General features: G+C 40.0%; 1 protein-coding gene and 1 long non-coding RNA gene across 6 annotated transcripts in view; one reads left to right on the forward strand and one right to left on the reverse strand.

Moving 5' to 3' along the window:
• The window catches only part of LOC122464783, a 34,700-nt gene extending 17,026 nt beyond the window's left edge, over window positions 1–17,674 (forward strand). Inside the window, exons 2-3 of the long non-coding RNA XR_006289143.1 lie at window positions 12,657–12,670; window positions 17,665–17,674. This is a non-coding gene — a long non-coding RNA (uncharacterized LOC122464783). The remainder of the gene's footprint in view (window positions 1–12,656; window positions 12,671–17,664) is intronic.
• Window positions 1–17,832, reverse strand: part of LOC102931383 (sodium channel protein type 5 subunit alpha) — a 314,377-nt gene that overhangs the window by 223,390 nt on the left and 73,155 nt on the right. For 4 of the 5 annotated variants that reach the window (XM_043541607.1, XM_043541605.1, XM_043541603.1 and 1 more), the window contains exons 4-6: window positions 14,102–14,191; window positions 9,674–9,802; window positions 3,769–3,860 (exon numbers count right to left, since the gene is read on the reverse strand). In XM_043541607.1, coding sequence (XP_043397542.1) covers window positions 3,769–3,860; window positions 9,674–9,802; window positions 14,102–14,191 — 311 coding nt within the window. Of the gene's footprint in view, window positions 1–3,768; window positions 3,861–3,992; window positions 4,085–9,673; window positions 9,803–14,101; window positions 14,192–17,832 lie in introns of all 5 variants that reach the window. The other variant, XM_043541604.1, reaches the window with a different exon arrangement.

Genomic DNA, 17,832 nt, shown 5'->3' on the forward strand with positions numbered 1-17,832 from the left:
ACTCCACACATAGGCAAATTTCACCCGTAAGGTCTGAAGAATTGTGCTCTGAGCTCTGCCTATAAATTCAGTACCGAATGACAACCAAAGTGTTTTTTACAGTCTTTAAGGACCCTATCCAATTCCCAAAGTCAATGAAAGACTCATGCTAACTTCAATGGGAGCTGGATCAGGCCCCAAAGGCCTTGAACTTATTTATCTCTGACACCACCTCTCCCTCACATCCCAACATAGAAGCTGAGATGCTCCTGTTGCCAGTGTTTGTACTGTAGGCTCTGCTGTTCATCCTCGGAAGTTGAGGGCTCCTGCTAATGAAGCTTGCTCCTGCTGACAGTGTTCACAGTCTGAGATTGGCCATTTTCAATGATAGGTTTAATTTATTTTATTTATTAGTTATCATCAATGACTGGGGGGGATTTCTCTGCACATAAAGTATGATATGAAGTCCACTGCAGTTGATGGAAAGATTTCCATTGACTTCAGTGAGATTTAGATCAGGCCCAACATGGGGCGTTGATGGGTGTTATTGAGTTGTCCAGTGGGCTGGCTCAAGAATTTTAGGAGTCCTTTTAAAATTAAATTGCCATGACTATAAGTGAGATCCAAAGTTCTAATTAATAAATAAAATCACCTACATTAAGGGGCTTTATTCCCAAGTAAGGCATATGAAGTTGATGGATATATATGAGGAAATCAGAGACAAGGATTTTTTTTTTTAAAGGGCACTTGAATGTACTTAATGTAGACTGACTGGGCCAGATTCTCAGCAAGTGTAAATGTAAATGGCATAATATTACTGAAATCTAATGAAAAGATGATTGAACTCAATGGATCCTTTGACTTCAGTGGGTCTACTCCAGTTAGGCACATACTTAAGGGTGTGATTTTCAATAGCACTAAGCATTAATCTAACTGCTCCCACTGAAATCAATGGTAAAACTGTCATTGTTTCAGTAAAGCAGAGTTAAGCTAATGCTGAGTATTTCTGAAAATCAGCCCCTGAGCACTTTGCTGGGTGGAAGCCTTACATCAGCTCAGAATCTGGCCCATTAGTTCAGGAAAGCAATTTCCCCAAGCTCACAAATTTCAGGTATTTCCGTAAATAAATAACCAGATGATGCAAAAGTGTGATTGGAAATCACCTCAGGTCTTTGCAAAAGAGAGTGAATTCCAGCAATCACCCTCCTTATCTGAGAAATAACAAAGGCATCAAAAATACAATGCAGCCCAAGAATCGCATTTAAGATATTACTGTTCATCATTTTTCATTTTAAAATCAACTGTGTGGTAATATTTCATCTCAGCAAAATCCTGTATTATTATTAAAGACCCAAGCTGAGCTCCAAAAAAGACTTATAAGAATACCTAAATATTCCTTTGAAAAGGATAACTCACCTGAAATTATCTACTAGCATGAGAGCTCTCATTTATATCTGTTTTACTAGCAATTAAGTAGATGCCCAATCATTCATATCCCTCCATTTGTGTAATTTTACATGCTCAAAACACAGTTAATCTTGATGGTAAAATCCAAGGGCCAAATTCCCTGCTGGAAAAACTCCATGGAGTTATGTCAGCAAAGTATTTGGCCCCTAGTATCACGATATTAAAAATAGTTATAAGAAAGTTAGCTGAGTCTACATCCAGAGGGTGAAATGACAGAACATGTGCTACTGTGTATTGCACTAGCAAATTATATTTGGTATCTTCTTTCACCAACAAATGGCTCAATCAGGCATTTAATACTACAGAAAGGTTTGGGTGTATTTTAAATAATATCTTGTACTCTCCCTCTTCTCATTACAAAATAGCTACTATTTATTGTCTGAAGTCCAGACAAGCTTCAAGCTTACTTTCTGATTTCTTAAAATGTCACAGAATTACCACACATAACTCAGCAAAATTGCTCTGCTCTGAAGAGGTTCAGGATTGAAGACAAGATGGAAACTGAAAGGCATCCTGTGGTGGTGACTGTCCTTCCAGGTTAGTCTTCAAATTACTGGCAAAAGAGAGAGAGCTCTTTTGTTGGTAGTTTTTTTTTGTTTAGCTATTACTGCCTTATGTGATCTGTAAATCATGGAGCTCGGCTTGCAGTTAAACCACGGCTTTCCCCAGCAGAAACATTTTCACAGTGAACACCCTAGTTGTAAAAGATCTTAAAACTTTTCTGCTGGTTTGGGTTTTCCCTTCCAGGATGACAAATAAAATACAAAACAGAAATGCTACAGGTTTTCAGGTTTCAGAGAAGCAGCCGTGTTAGTCTGTATTCGCAAAAAGAAAAAGGAGTACTTGTGGCACCTTAGAGACTAACACATTTATTTGAACATAAGCTTTTGTGAGCTACATCCAATGAAGTGAGCTGTAGTTCACAAAAGCTTATGCTCAAATAAATGTGTTAGTCTCTAAGGTGCCACAAGTACGCCTTTTCTTTTTACAGGTTTTCAGAAGCTTCAGACCTCCTAAACTACTCATTAGAGGCCAGATGTTGCCACCTTTCCTCACACTGAGTATTATCTTACTTTGCAAGTAGCTCCACTGACTTTAATGACACTAATACTGGAGTTAGGCACTACTCAGCATGAGTAAGATTTGCAGAATCTGACTCTAATTGTACAAGGTGTGTTCTTAAAACGTGTGCATCCTAACCACAGTATTTATGCCTAAATTTTAAGCTCTGTGTGGCTGTTAGTTATCATAGCTGAAAACATGCATGACCATACATACTTACGCTAGGTCATTTGTTTTGATTTTAATGTCATAGTGCAAGTGTTTACAATGTACTGGGTTGAAAAATTTCACTACACTTAAATGACTGTGCTTGAGATTTTGAGCAGTCTTCTTAATTTTTCAAATATATTTGACATGTAATTGCCAACATCTGTTCAGGATAATCATCAACAGGATCTACCATGCACGGATTTTGCTATCTTCTCTACCTTGCCATGCAGGTTGTATATTTTAAACACTGAGGCTGAATGAGACCTGTCCATAGATAACACTTGGCAAGAATGTATTTTCATGGAGCTAGCTTGAAATGGGCTCATCTCTGAATAAATCACTAATTTGAAACTATTATTAATCACAGTAATAACAGCTATAAATGGGATCAAATAATTTGATTAAAACAATGCTGTGGGGAAAAGGGTTAATTCACTAATGTAACTGTGTCAAAACACTGACTCTCTTTGGGATTGTTTCATTGAAAATGTGAAAAATCAATTGGGAGAGATTCTGACTCCACTGAAGTCAATGCCAAAATTCCCACTGACTTCAACAGGGCCAGAATTTCAGCCAGGGTTGCTATCCAATGTAAACAAGAGAGCACCAGAAGAATTAAGGCACCTATGTTTCCAGCCACAAAATGAGTTCAATTTTTAGCACAAACTTTGACTTGTCTGCAGAGGCACTTGGAAGTTCTAATAAATATTTTTGAGGTCATCATTTATTCTTTCATTTTTAATATAAACATCTGAAGATGTTAATGAAACTTCATTGCCATTTTCATATGGTTCGTGAATGAGTACTTTATGGATATGATAGATGATACACTGTATACAAAAGCTTATTATACAGTAGTACTCGTTTTAGTGAGCTTTGTCAGTATTAAAAAACATATGAAAAACGTCTTCTATTGACAGGTCACATTCCCTACATTCATCCATTCCCAATCAGTATCTATTGTATTAAGTCATTTTTATTCACTGTATTTGCTCCTGGAAATGGCATGTAGGCTTTAACTGCAGCCTGAGTGTTTAACCTGATTTTCACCTGAAATGACTGAGATTGTTTTCAGCGCCCGAAGTACTCTGAACGTTCGTAAGGCTGAGACATTGCCCAGGTCCACAAATTCAGTTATGTATCTGTAACAAGGGAAAGTCACACACAGACAATGACAAAACGCCAGCAAAAAACAACAGTCAAGGGGACAAGGAGAGACAGAGAGAGAATCACTTGTAGCTGAGAGCCAAAATGCAAGGATCAGGGCTTCTTACCTGGGATTACTGAAATAGTTTTAAAAGCTCTCAATACCCTGAAAGTCCGAAGAGGTGTAACACTGACTAGTTTCACAAATTCTCCTACATACCTGTAGAATTAAATCACAGTTATTTGGAATTATACAGTAGAGCATGCTATTGGATTGAATGAACAGTGCATTCACTTGTAAGAATGAATGCATCTGAATGAACAGTACACCCACTTTATAAGGCTGTTCTTATTTGCCATTCTTCCTGAGTATATCATATCGTACAGGATGCTAAATGTTCCCTACATCATAAATCTTACGAATTAGGCATAGCTTTCTTTAAAACTATACATAGGAGTTGGTTATAATAGTGCTCAGCAGTGCATATTATACATATTATACCATCTTGTTTCAATTTTAATCCCCCCGGGAATTATTTAAAACTTTAAAAAAAGAACAGGAAAATAATCTTTAAAACTATGATAGGGAATTTAAGTCTACAATATTCCCTGTCATATTGACATAACAGATTAAATCAATCACATATAATACAAGAGAAAATATCAACGAAAATAATTCCATGGGATTATTTCTCATATATTGCTTTGGTACATTGCACAACTGATGTGAGCTTTGAGAGATGATGAAAAAAGTATGTATTTATTGCCTGCAATTGCAGAAGACAGATTTGAAGTGAGGACTATACTTTCAATCCTGTGGTAATGCATTTCTCATTAAAAATAGTGGTCCTGACACTCTACAACCTTGCACATCATGTTCTCACTGATACTCATATAAAGTGAGGTAAAATGTGAGTGTAAATGCTACTGCTAGGGTAACTAATTGGAGAACTCTGATTTGGGATTGTTTCACAAGCTATTTCCTCCAACCTAGTGTAGTGTATGCAGCATGTCCACCATCTCACCTTCTAACCTCTTGGGTTCTAGCATGATTATGGGAAATTATCTTTGCATATGTTAGTTTCTGCAGATCCTCTATCCAGTGGAGTTTGGGTTTCAAAGATGCAGCTCACTGGGTTTTGTGCAGATACCTCTGGACGGTTACAGAGAAGCCTCTCCACACCTGCTAATCCAGATTATGACCTGCAATAGCAACATTGGTTCTCTTCTCCAGAGTCTCATGGGAGAGTTTGAGCAAACAGATTTGCCTAATCAGTAGCTCCTCCTTTAGCCCACCCTCAATAGCTCTCTGTTCCATCTGAATGAGGGCTAACACCAAAACCCCCCTTTCAGCAGGAGGAGGTGTGAAAACTTCGTTCTCCAGCTGCTATTCCATCCCCAGTGGCAGAGCCTTCATGTTGGTTTGAGTTTCATTCTAACTGTGTGTAATTCAGCTCCCCATATGTCCAGAAATAATAAGTGATCAATGGCACGTGGATGTGGTTTTGCTCACTGCAGATTTGTAAAAGCATATTAATAATCTGTAGATGAACATATAACCAAACGATACAAGTGATATTGCCTTTTGTTCACAGTATGGCATTTAAAAACTGAAGAGCAATCCCAGTGAGTGCACAGGACTACACTGTAGTACTGTATATTGTATGCTCCTGTGTGATATGGAAAACAGACTCTGTGTACATTTTGCAACGCTTACTGTTCTATTGCACTAAAAGATGCTGCCTGTAGCTATAATGTATACAACTAGTTCCATTATATGCTCAGGACGGGAGATAGTATTATTACACAGTAATGATCCAATAACTAAAAGAAACTATGGGACTTGTACAATAACATCTGCTAACAAAACAACTTTATCTCCTGATAGCTGTTCAGTTAACTCAGACCAACATTATATATATTGCCTAGGCACATCAAAGCTTTACACCCATGAATTTGTCTGGGATAGAACATCACATATTTCAGCACTCTCCGTCCCTTTACAAATCCATACACTCTATTCACTGCTCATGCTTCCAGGTGCATAGGCAGAACTACCAATAGTATCACCCTAACTGTAAGCAAACAAGACTGTAGAGCTACCTGAGATTCAATACAATTCTGGTTTTAATGATTTGCAAATTGCGTTTATGTAAGATACAAATCATTTCAGAATAGAGCCCAATATCCAATACCTCTCACTGTCTGCTGTTAAATATACTTGGAAAACAGGATTCATAACTTTCAGATTGTCTTGCAATCAATTTTAACTCTCTCACTGCTACATGAGTGCCTGAAGAACTGTTTGCTGCTGGAGGAGAATAAAATTGCTTCTAATCCATTCCAGCCCTTCTCAATAACTGAACCCCTCAATTCTGTCAAAAACACATTTGGTTAAAATATGTTAATACAGAATGGCTTAGAATAGGCACCAACAGGAGTATAAGCTGATTCTGAAGCATTCAGTTATTGAAATAATTTTGTTTGTCCGTGTTTGTTTTTCTCTGCAGACCCTCTATTTTAGGGGACCTTAAGTGATTAAAAAAAATCATTTGGACAGTAATTTGGCATGCAGCCTAGGAGCAAAATACTGGGGCCTATTCTCTTGCCAAAGGGTGTAGTATCTTACTGACAAGCAGACCGGTTTCAAGATCACTCTTTATTATGAGCAGGCACTATATACAGATATGAGGTAACAAAACTTTCTACTACTCTGTGTAGCTGAAGCCAGCAACTGCCCTGTCCTGGGCTTTGTTTCTGCCCCAGCAAGAAGTGTCCCAGGAAACCCAAGGACTGCATTTACAGTGCACAGGTAATATGGCATCTTTACGATGCTGGAGAACATACTCTGTAGCACAATGGGGCCTTCTGTGTGGGTGCTACAAAGCCACTGGCAGGAGAATTGGACCCCCAATTGTTTTCATAGCACTGCAAGAACTAAAACACACGCACAGTATCACAAAGAGGGAAAGTCCCGCAGGGTCTATGGGCCAAATCCTGGTTTCTTCACACAGTAGGTGAAATTCATCCTACTGCACCAGAGCCAGCAAAAGGCCTGTGATCTGCTCAAGTCCCAGGTAAACTAAGTGGGGCACAAGTTTTGTGCTGGCCCTCTCTACACAGGAGTGAATTTCACCCAGTCCAAGTAGTTCTGTGATGCAGTGTGAGAATAGAATATCACCCCCTTCCCCGCTCAGCTGAGAAGCAGTGGTGCAAGCAGATGTACAGTCACTTTGCAGCCTCAAGGCTAGGTAGCTGCTGCATCATGGTAGGCCCACCATTCTTACCGTTCTTCTCTCCTGGTCCACTCTTACCCACCCTCAAAGTCCTTTGTCCACTAGAGGAAAGGGAGCTGCTGAATGACACAGCTCCACAATATGCCAGAGTTGGAGACTCCTACATGAGCTCCTTGCCCCATCCACCACCTCACGGACAATGGAACTACACTCTCCTGCTTGTGCTACTTCCTGACATTCCATGCCTGTGAAGGGGATGGCAGAACTGTACCACTCCTCCCCTGTGCATTCTTCCACTCCACTTTTAAATGCAATAAAGAAGGATCACACACAGCACTGCAGGGGGAACATATTTAACTTAAACTGATGCAAAAAGACAACTAACATGGGGTTGGCCCCCAAAAGGGCCTCTTCTTCGGTGCGCCATTTTAAAATGCTTATCATAGGCATGCCCAGATGCTGATTTCAGCTAAATCCAGAGTAACTCAGGATTACAGAGTCAGAATCTCAGGTTTCAGAGTAGCGGGCGTGTTAGTCTGTATTCGCAAAAAGAAAAGGAGTACTTATGGCACCTTAGAGACTAACAAATTTATCTGAGCATAAGCTTTCGTGAGCTACAGCTCACTTCATCGGATGCATTGGGAGTCAGAATCTGGCCATTTTAATACTAGGCGTGAGCCAAAGATCATTGAAGTCAATGGGAGTATTTTTATAGAAAATAATGGTAATTATTTTACACCTCTAAATATTGTTCTTAATATTGAGCAATATTAATAGAAACTTACATCCCAAACCTGCCCCCATAAAACTCTTGCAACTAACTTCAATGACGCATAGCTGTGCCTGGACCAGGGCTGGATGGACATATTTTACCTAATTTTGGATCCACTCAAATATGATGACTCAGGAGTTCAGCTCAAATATCAATGTTTGCATTCTGCTGGAAGGAGACTTTAAACAACGGAGGAGAAAGGAAACCGCGAGAACAAAAATTCAATGGGGAAAAAAACCAGCAGAAAAATGTAGCAGAAAACGGGGGGTGGGGTGGGGACGGGGAGAGAAAATACAGAGATACCAAGAGTGGAAAGAGTTGGGGAAGTAGAGAAGAAGAGAGAAAATAATATATTGACAAAATAAACACAATGTATTCTATATTGCAAAATACAGTCTGGGGCTGATTCCCCAGAGCATCACTCCAGGTTTATGCTGGTGTAATTCCACTGAAATCGATGGCCCAGATTCTCCCGCGCACTGAGATCTACTTGGAGCAGGATGGGGGAGTGTATCAAGGAGCTGATTGGTGGGTTCTGACTCTCTGAGATGATCTGCATGGGCCCACTCTCAAGGGTCCACGTTCCAGATGGGGATTGGTGGAACTCACCGCATTCACACTGCCTATGCTGGAGCCGGATGGTGAGGTGGGCACAGAGTCAGACATGAATGACTCTGTGTCAGTTGAGAGCTCCCCCAGACCAGCGATATTCTTGGCTGGACAGATCCATCTGCTCACCAGCTCCTTTGCATTGCCAGAACCCAAAATAGACTGGACTTACAACGCAGAGGGCACTCAAGCATGGAGTGGGAGGCAGTGAGAGGACCTTGTTCCCAGTATGTGCAACAACCTTCTGTTTAGCTTCAAAAAACGCGGAAGTTTATACCTAAATCCCCCGTAGAAAAAGTATTGGTTAAGTTACAGGGGCGAAAAGGGGTTTGTCAGCTCAGTCTAGCTTGGTGACGAAAAGAACTGCCTGAGAGCATTGCAAATCCTGAAACTTTGCTATGTTCCAACTTCCTCTCAATGCCACGTCCATTGTGGGCCAGAGATTCCGGAGCACTTCCCCACTCTACATATGCCAGAACAGTAAAGCGGCATCTTTCAGGGAAAATAACTTCTTATTTCCTTTTTAATTGTGTTATTATCTTGCTGGCTTCTGGTGTGTTATTGGGGGTTGGGTGAGATTTTTACAGGATTTTTATTTTATTTTAGGTAACTACTAATGAAAATGTGTTATTTATTGTTAACAATCCCTATTAGGCATACTAGTTACTATTTTCTGTGTACAAAAGGGAGACAGTCATAACAAACATCAGAGCTACCTCTGCAGCGTGTGTCAGGGATGGAAGTATTACAAAGGAGAAGGCATTTCAATTTTTATTGCAATGCAGTTAGCACTAAACAGATGCATTTATGTATTTCATCACTTGCATTCTCATAACACTTTCCATCCAAGAATCTTACCGCACCCTACAAACATGAATTAATTAAGTCTCATAAAACCACTTAAGTAGGCATGTATTATTATAACCAATTTACAGATAGATAAACGGAGGCACAGAGAGGTTAAACAACTTGCCCGAGATCACCCAGCAAGCTGCCAAAATCTGTACTGGAACCTAGGAACCTTGGCTCCTAGTTCCCTGTTCTAAAACCACTCAAACAATTCCATAGAGATTTGTTGCAGCTGAAGTATTGTGCTAGTACATTGGTGAACAACAGTTACTAAAAAGAACAGGTGAATAGTAGTTACACTGCATGTCACACTCTTGAAAAAGAACAATGGAGTGCTACTTACGCCATAACAATGACACTGAAATCCAGCCAATTCCATGGATCTCGAAGGAAGGTGAATTCTGTCATACAAAATCCTCTTGCCAATATTTTTATCAATGATTCAAAAGTGTAAATGCCAGTGAAAGTGTACCTGGGGAGTAAAGTGTCCAAGAAAATCAAGAGCATTAGCAGTTAATGGAGAAGGAGTTGAGGCACACTCAGCTTATTCACTCTGGGCCCAGACCTACTCAGATGAGAAATTCCAACTCATTACAATAGGATTACTCATATGAGTAATGGCTGTGGCATCAGGCCCTTCGTGAGCTGCTTCATGTGTGGACCCAGGGAGCATATGAGAAGTGGGGATGCACATGTGACAGCCTTACAATGAATGCAGGCTTCATTGCAGCGTATCTTGATGAATCTGCAGTCATTGAGTGAGGCATGAAAACTATCTAGAACACTACGTTACTGGACTCTGAAGCACGCCTGCCACAGTCAATGGGAAAGGAATGGATTATGTAGCATTCCTTGTTATAGCTCACATTTAAGTGAAAAATTCTATTCATACCTCTCATCTCTTTCTATCCAGACCATATCAATGTTCAATAGATTAAATAATGGTTCAGCTTCACCTTATGCATTACAAAGAAACAGATTCCCAACTGCAAAGTTCCTGATGTTTCACTCTCTGTGGTAAATAACACCACCCATGAGCGTTAAATAGCAATGTAATGCCCTAACTGAAAATAGGCATTATACGTAATGATTTGGACCTGCTGGAATTTAGAAAGGGGGCAGCAGTGTGTTTTTATTTACTACAGTAAGTTGTGTACTACCAACAGCTTCTTCACTGTGAATGACAAAATGGATCGAAATATTCCATGAATTATCCTTTGCAATAAATATATTTGGAACAAAACTGAGCACATTCTGTATGGACAGTAGCCAGGGACCTGAGCTACAAGATTCAGAGCTGGATTGTATTTCACCCAGTAGAGTTCATGGGTGAAATCCTGGCCTCATAGACTTCAGTGGAGCCAGGGTTTCACCCTATGATTAGTCAGGTCTGGGGATTTCCCCTCAGGACCATTTCTAATAAATAAATGAAATTATATAGCCCTAGTACTTCAAAAAGAAATGGATTTTTGATAACACCAGTAAAAAAACATAGATTGTAAGCTCTTTAGGGCAGGGACCATCTCTTTGTTATGTATTTATGCAGTACCTCAGCACTATGGGATCCTGCGCCTGTCTCTGTGTCTTTTTCCTTCACTCTTGATCTGTTGGATTGTTTTGCCCATCTGGTTGTCAGGACTGTGCTTTACATGACAAAACCATCTCAGACTGGACTGCCTCATTTTTTCCCATCGGTGAGTGTTAGAGAGATGCCCCAAATTAACACATACATGCCTCATATAATAATAAATAGTAATTTTTAAAAACACACCACCAACAATCCTCCCTACCACCTGCCTCATTGGCCTCTTATTTTTATTTTTAAACTCCTCTGATGAAGAGAAGATGCGTTTGATAACCAGGCAGAATTCTCATTCTGATTTTTGTAGGTCTGCCCCCATCTAAAAAAATGGTGCATACACAAAAAATCCTCAGAACTCATATGCTACCACATGGGTCTCTTCACTGGAAATAGCAGTTTGTGTGTAATTTTCATTCCCCAGATTGCGGATTCTCTGTCTGGTCATGTCAGTGTCTAGTCTTTGTGTACTAAATACATACATGGTCCATTAATGCCAGCTCACATGTGGGCACCTAGCACCTTATCCCAAATCCACTGAAGTCAGGAGTCATGACTTGACTAATGGGTGTTGGCTCAGGCCCTCAGGGTGAAATCCTGGTTCCATTAAAGTCAATGGGAGCTTTGCAAGTGACTTCAATAGTGCCAAGATTTTACCCCAGTGCTCATAATCTATAGAATGGAAACATCACCATATAAAATTGCACGAACACACAAATACCACAGTTTGGTTTGGTGTTTTGCAAGAATAGGTGGTGTAGCAGATTGTGCCCAGCTGTTTCATGAGTACACTAAGAGGGAGGCAGGTTGCAAAGTCTTCTTGTAGCCGTGCCCTTTGTTCTGCAGCTGGGCACAATTAAAGCCCATCTCAGGGCCCTTGTAGGTGCTAGCTACTGAAGAGTCAGTGGCCCTGTTCTCCCTCCACACCAGCCAGCAGAGCTCAGTCGGACACTACATGAGTGTTTGAGACACCCTATAACATAGGTGCTGGAACTACAGGTGCTGCCGCACCCCTGGTTTGAAGTGGTTTCCATTTTGATTCAATGGCTCTCAGTACCCCCACTATACAAATTGCTTCAGCACCCCTCCCCTCTAATGGTGTGAGTGAGCTAGCAGGCCCACTGTCTCTGTGAGCCTCCCTGCAGTCTTGGGAGTGGAATCCTCTCAGAGCTCCCACTGGGACAGTGTATCTTTTACTGAGATCTTCATGGCTTCTAGATTTGGTCCTGCTTCTGGTATCCAAAATACAGGCCAAGCAATTGACAGCGGCTCTTTAAGCACATGTTTTCATTAATAAATGTGAAAACATATACAAAGAATTAAAAAATAACTTTGCTGTGCATACGCTCGTTAACATGATAAAGATCTTTCCCTTTGTTCAACATGTCAGATGGTTTCATTGATTTCACAGTCATCGTCTAATTCTGAATGGATGTGGAGGAGGTCCTTCAGCAATTGAAGAGTTTTTATGACAACAGAAGCCACTCTGCTAAATGATCTTTTGGGGCCAAGTTAAATCCATTTCTTTTTTTCAAAATGTAAGTGTTTATTCCACTTCTTTTTAAGTGGTGCTTTATAACATATGTACAGAACACCGCTCTCTTATTCATTGTGGGGTTCTGCATCCTCACTGAGACAACAAGGCAAAATAGATTGATTTTGGCTTCTCAAAATATATTATTAGTTCTAATTTTACAAATAATTCTTAAATTAAAGTTCATCGGGTCATTCTGGTCTTCAAAATTAGCTACCTTTGAGTTTGTGCTTTGAATTTGAGGAGGAAAGACTGAGAGGTATTTTTTTATGAAAAGAAAAGGGAAGGATTCATTCCATGCTGCATGATCAATGAATGCTTCTGTTCTGGACTATGGTTTGTTGAACAGGCTATTTGGTGCACTGAAGACATTTACATTTTACTCACTGAAGGAAGTGTCCAGTGCTTTAATTTTTCCCTCTAGAACATTCAAATTCCGAAGTACAGACCTGTAGCCTGACTCATGCATCCATGTGATGTCCATATTTCAGTCAAATACATGATGGGTACTGTACTTTGTAACAATTTCCAATAGGAAAAAGACAACATGGGGAAAGAGGCGTGGAAGAAAGCCACAGACATAGCTGTAAGGTAGTATACTCATACTGAAATACATGATGCATCCTGATATTAGGATGTTATGATGATCAAATCAGCTGTTAGGTTCAGAGCTGGCTTAAAGTTAGTAATTTCTGGAAGCAATTCTTTTTCTAGAAGATGTGCCTTGCATGATCTTGGGAAGCCTAAAGAAGAGAAGGGCATTTTGCTGTCTCTCCCTAAGGCCCTGACTAGACCAGCCACCAGGCTAGAGAACAGCAGATGGCTGTGTTTATCATATGTCAGACAAAAATAAAAAGTCTGTTCTGATTGGTTCAATGAGCCAAAGTAATTGTTTAATGTACTATATGTTGATTAGCTTGTGCATCTGGTATCTATTTCCATAAGGAACATTTTGAAACAATTTACAGAAATGCAAACTTACCAGACTTAACTTTAAAGCTAGCTTTTTAAAAAAACAAACAAACAGGAAACTGTCAGTTAAAGCTCTGAGGGTTTTCTGAGAGCTCTGATCATCTGAGAAATTCAGATCACCCCACAGAGAATTCCAAAGGTTTGGTGGTTTCTCAGAAAAATATATCTAGAAATTATTTGTATGTACCATAGCTCTTTTCATTATGGCCCTGGGCCAAAGCCCACTGACATCAATAGAAGATTGCATTGATGTTAATAGGCTTTGGATTACGCCTTTAGGTTTGACCCAAGTGTGTTCTGTAAGTATTTTCTGAAATCATTCAATTAGAAGTCCAGTAATATAGTCTACTGTATCCAGCTTCTGAATCCCTTACATGGAAACTCAGGAAGGCAGGCCAATTTTAAATGGAGCTCCAATCATAACATGATTCCATTCAGATGTAGCATAGCAGGTGCATTTAGCAAAAAGTATGAGTTTGGTAGACTGAAAATTGTTAACTTACTTTCTAAGGGAGTTTTCAGAGGCGAGAAATACCTGGCAAAACATTTTGTCAGGACAAATATTGCACAGAAGTCAATATTAATGGAAAAAATTAGATAACAGCAAACAAAATGAGAAGACTACAATGAAAGAAAGTATAGAAGAGCTAAAGGTAAGGCATATACAGTTCTGCAGAGATACTTACTCAACATATTTATTCCATGATTGAACCTCCGATTGTGCCATGAACACACAGTTGGTTAAAATAGTGCACATAATAAACATACTGAACAATGTAAATATATGAGTTAAGGAAAAGTGTGACTGTGTAAAGATACCTCATAAAAAGACCCTAATTTTTTCAAGCACTGCACATTTGATCTGATGACTCATTCATATTTTGTAGCATGCGTAAACATCAACACATAGAAGTTGTGTGCAATTATACATGAAGGAATACCTGGACCCTAATCACAGTAAAATCTGTGGGGTCTACCCTGCTTTTTTTCATTACCTACACCTTTTATGCATATTTTGTACAGTAAAATGGATGCAGCAACTGTGCATCATTCAGTGAATACAATACCCAAAACATATAATCATGTGAAGGTTTGGATTTTGTGACAGTGTGCTTAGGTGTGAACCTCAGTATGATAGGAGCATTTATGCATTTTAAACTATAAAAGGGAAACCATTCATCTGATAATTCTGTCTCAGTACTTTATGCTGTACCTTGAAACAAAGAAGAAACTATCAGTAGACAATAATATACAGGGAGAGATTGGGTAGGAAAACTGCCTGAAAATCATGTATTCATCTTCAGGCTCTTGATACCCTCCCTCAAAGCTGCCTTCCTGCTCTTTTAGTATTGGGTCATCTGAACATGCTTGGCAATGGGGCAAGCTCTAGATCACATCTTTTCATTCACTCCAATGGGCTTTGAGTCATGCCCTGGGTGTGGAAGGGTACTAAAGGCTAGTAGCTGCATTGCAGTACTGTAATTTTGCACATGTACAGGCCCAATTTACAAACACTGTTGCCTCAGTTAGGGCACCAAATATTCTATTTGGGAAATTAAGAGCAACATTCAGACTCTCCAATATGCATTCTATTCACCTAGATGCCAATTTGAGACCCCAAATATGGAACTGGACATCCTAAATTGAGTTCCCAAGTTTGAAAATTGGGTTTCCTGAATCCCTTTCTTTAAAATAAAACCTGCAAGCTGTGAAAATTACCAAGTGTAATGGGATTCTCATTTGTTAATAAAGGTTCACATTTTACTGATATTATCTGTAAGTGGGAAGCACAGAAGGCATAGGAAAATGACCTGGCATTTTGTCGATATCCTGGGATACATGTAAGAGAGAGAAAAGATAATCTGAATGAGAATTTTCTTTGTTAATTTTGAAAAGATAAACACATTTTCACTTCCCCCTCATCATAGTTCTGTGATCATTTTATATTAGAATAGCAATCTCACATGAGTTCTGAGGGTATGTCTGAAATGTCTGTATCCAAGCCACATGAAAACCATCCTTTTGTGGAAGTACAATCTCTGTTGAATACAGAATGGAATGTTTTCTGATCTACTGCATACGCAACAGCAAGATCAAATAGGTAGTAGCCGCTCCATGTATTCCCGTGTGCAAACTTAGAAACCAGTAATTGAACTCAAAGGGAATACTCACCCAAACACGTTTTCCACTGCAGGGGCCTATCACTCTTGACGAGCGACTGAAAGAGGGTATCTGGGAGCCAGCCTCATTTTCTTAATTCAGGCTTAGATTGGAGTGTAATGGTTTTGTCTCTTTATCAAGTAACTTGATTAGGTTATTAAATATTTTCAGGTACAAAAAGACTGACCTTCACCTAGAAAACTGTGGATTATTTTTCAACTACAGTGAAAAGTCTATGAAAAAAAATGGAGAGCAAGCGATTTTCAGGCTTTTTCAAACAAGCAAAATCTTCAGTTTAAGCCTAAACAAGGAAAGATTTGCAATCACCCTGTTTCATCCCCAAAATATCTCGTATATCCATGTAGCGTTATATACCCATGTAGTCATATTGAGTAAGAAACTGAATCAAGCAACATTCCAGGGATGCTTTTATTAGAGGTAGGGGGAGGAGGGCTAATCTTGTTGGTTTGAGACTACCTGGAGCAGTCAAGAGGGCATTAAATTAAAACCACAGGGTAAGGTGCTAAGGCAGCAACTCTGGTACAAACTAAAACTCAGTATGTCGCAAACAAATTGAACCAATGTGATGATGAACATGAAAAGAAGACATTTTTTAGTTGTTTATGTACTACTACTAGGAGTCTGAGTAAAAAGCAAGAGGAGCTATATAATTGGCATTATGTAAACCAGCTGAGATTATTGGAATGTCAAAATCACTGGTTATATAACCTGTTAAAGAAGGATACAATGGGTAAAAATTGAGGGTGAGGGGTTGCTACTATATATTAAAGACACCATTCCCTCTTTTAGAGTTACTGATAGCTCATAAGAGTAGGATCTTGAATGCACCTGCATCAATGAGCTAACTTGGAAAGCCCAGAAGGGATACCAGTGAAGGTCTGTTACAGAAAAGGGCTCTTTAATCAATCAGAAAAAGGCATAACAAGAACCGATGCTGAAGCCAGACCAATTCAAAGTAGAAATTAGGCAGAAATTTTTAACAGTGAGGATGATAAACCATTGGAACAAACTACCAAGGGATGTAATGGATTCATCTCGTAATGTCTTCAAAATGAAGATTGGATGCGTTTCTAGAAAATATGCTTTAGTCAAACACAAGGTACTGGATTCAATATAGGGTAACTGGGGGAAATGTGATTGCCTGGGAGATACAGGAGGTCAGACTAGATGATTTAATGGTCCCTTCTGGCCTTAAACATTATGATGTATGAAAAGATGGGGCTGATAGCCTATTATTAAGGTTGCCATTGTAAAAGCCTATTTGCAGTTGCTTATAACTGTGCCAAATTTTAACCATTTGAGCTGTAGCATTTCATGGTAGGTGTCTTTCTGTCAAGGATGTGCCTTTTTCCATCCCAGTGAAAATCTGTCCAAATTTGACCAAGTTATAAGCCTTTGAAAAAAAAAATCACACTTCACACATGCTCAGTACAGACTTGGATATTAGCAGCTAAACTCTCCACAGATTCTGTCCCCTGTGAGTCTGCTCAATCCTCTCACTGCCCCAGGTGCTGACCAGACTGCACATCCACAGTTCCCACAGAGTGACTTAGCATGCTCCATCCCCTCACAGGTCCTACATGTAACCAGACTGTGCCTGCACTACCCCCAAAGAATGACGGTGCCTATACCATCCCAGGGCTAGACGGGCAAAACTGGACTTTCCCTGTAAGTGCTGCTTCTTGATGCTCCAGGCCAGGGTGTGGCTGGGCCCAGAATTTAGAGCAGGGAGCCTCTCTCTCCATACTGTTATTGATCATGTTGCTGGCACCCCATCAGTGTGGAGCAGAAAACCATCTGACTCAAATGCAGAAGGGAAAAGCCCCAAAAGCCCCAAATACCCTGACTAACACTTCTTCTGCCCCTCACAGGCCCTACTGAAGTCCTCTACTTCTTGGCTCCTTATCCTGACCCCTGCAGAGCTTCTCTTATCTTGCTTCCTTTCCACTTGATTCCCTCACTACCTCCCTTTCCCAGGGACTCTGGCATCTTCCCTTAGGAATTTCCCTGCTGTTGGTAGGCCCTATCCCACAGGAGCCTAAACTAATCCCTGTGGGTCTCTTTACAGACCCTTTCTCAGAGCCTTCCACAGCACCCTGCCCGCTCTCTAGTCCCTCTCCCAATTGGTGTTCCCAGTCCTTCCTGATTCTCTGCTGCTGGGGTCAATTATTTAAATTAACTCACCCTACCACGCTCAGGTGTGATTACTAATTATCCGTGGGTTGCTAGGTCACAG

Source organism: Chelonia mydas, chromosome 2 (assembly GCF_015237465.2).
Source record: "Chelonia mydas isolate rCheMyd1 chromosome 2, rCheMyd1.pri.v2, whole genome shotgun sequence".
Classification (NCBI taxonomy): Eukaryota; Metazoa; Chordata; order Testudines; family Cheloniidae; genus Chelonia; species Chelonia mydas.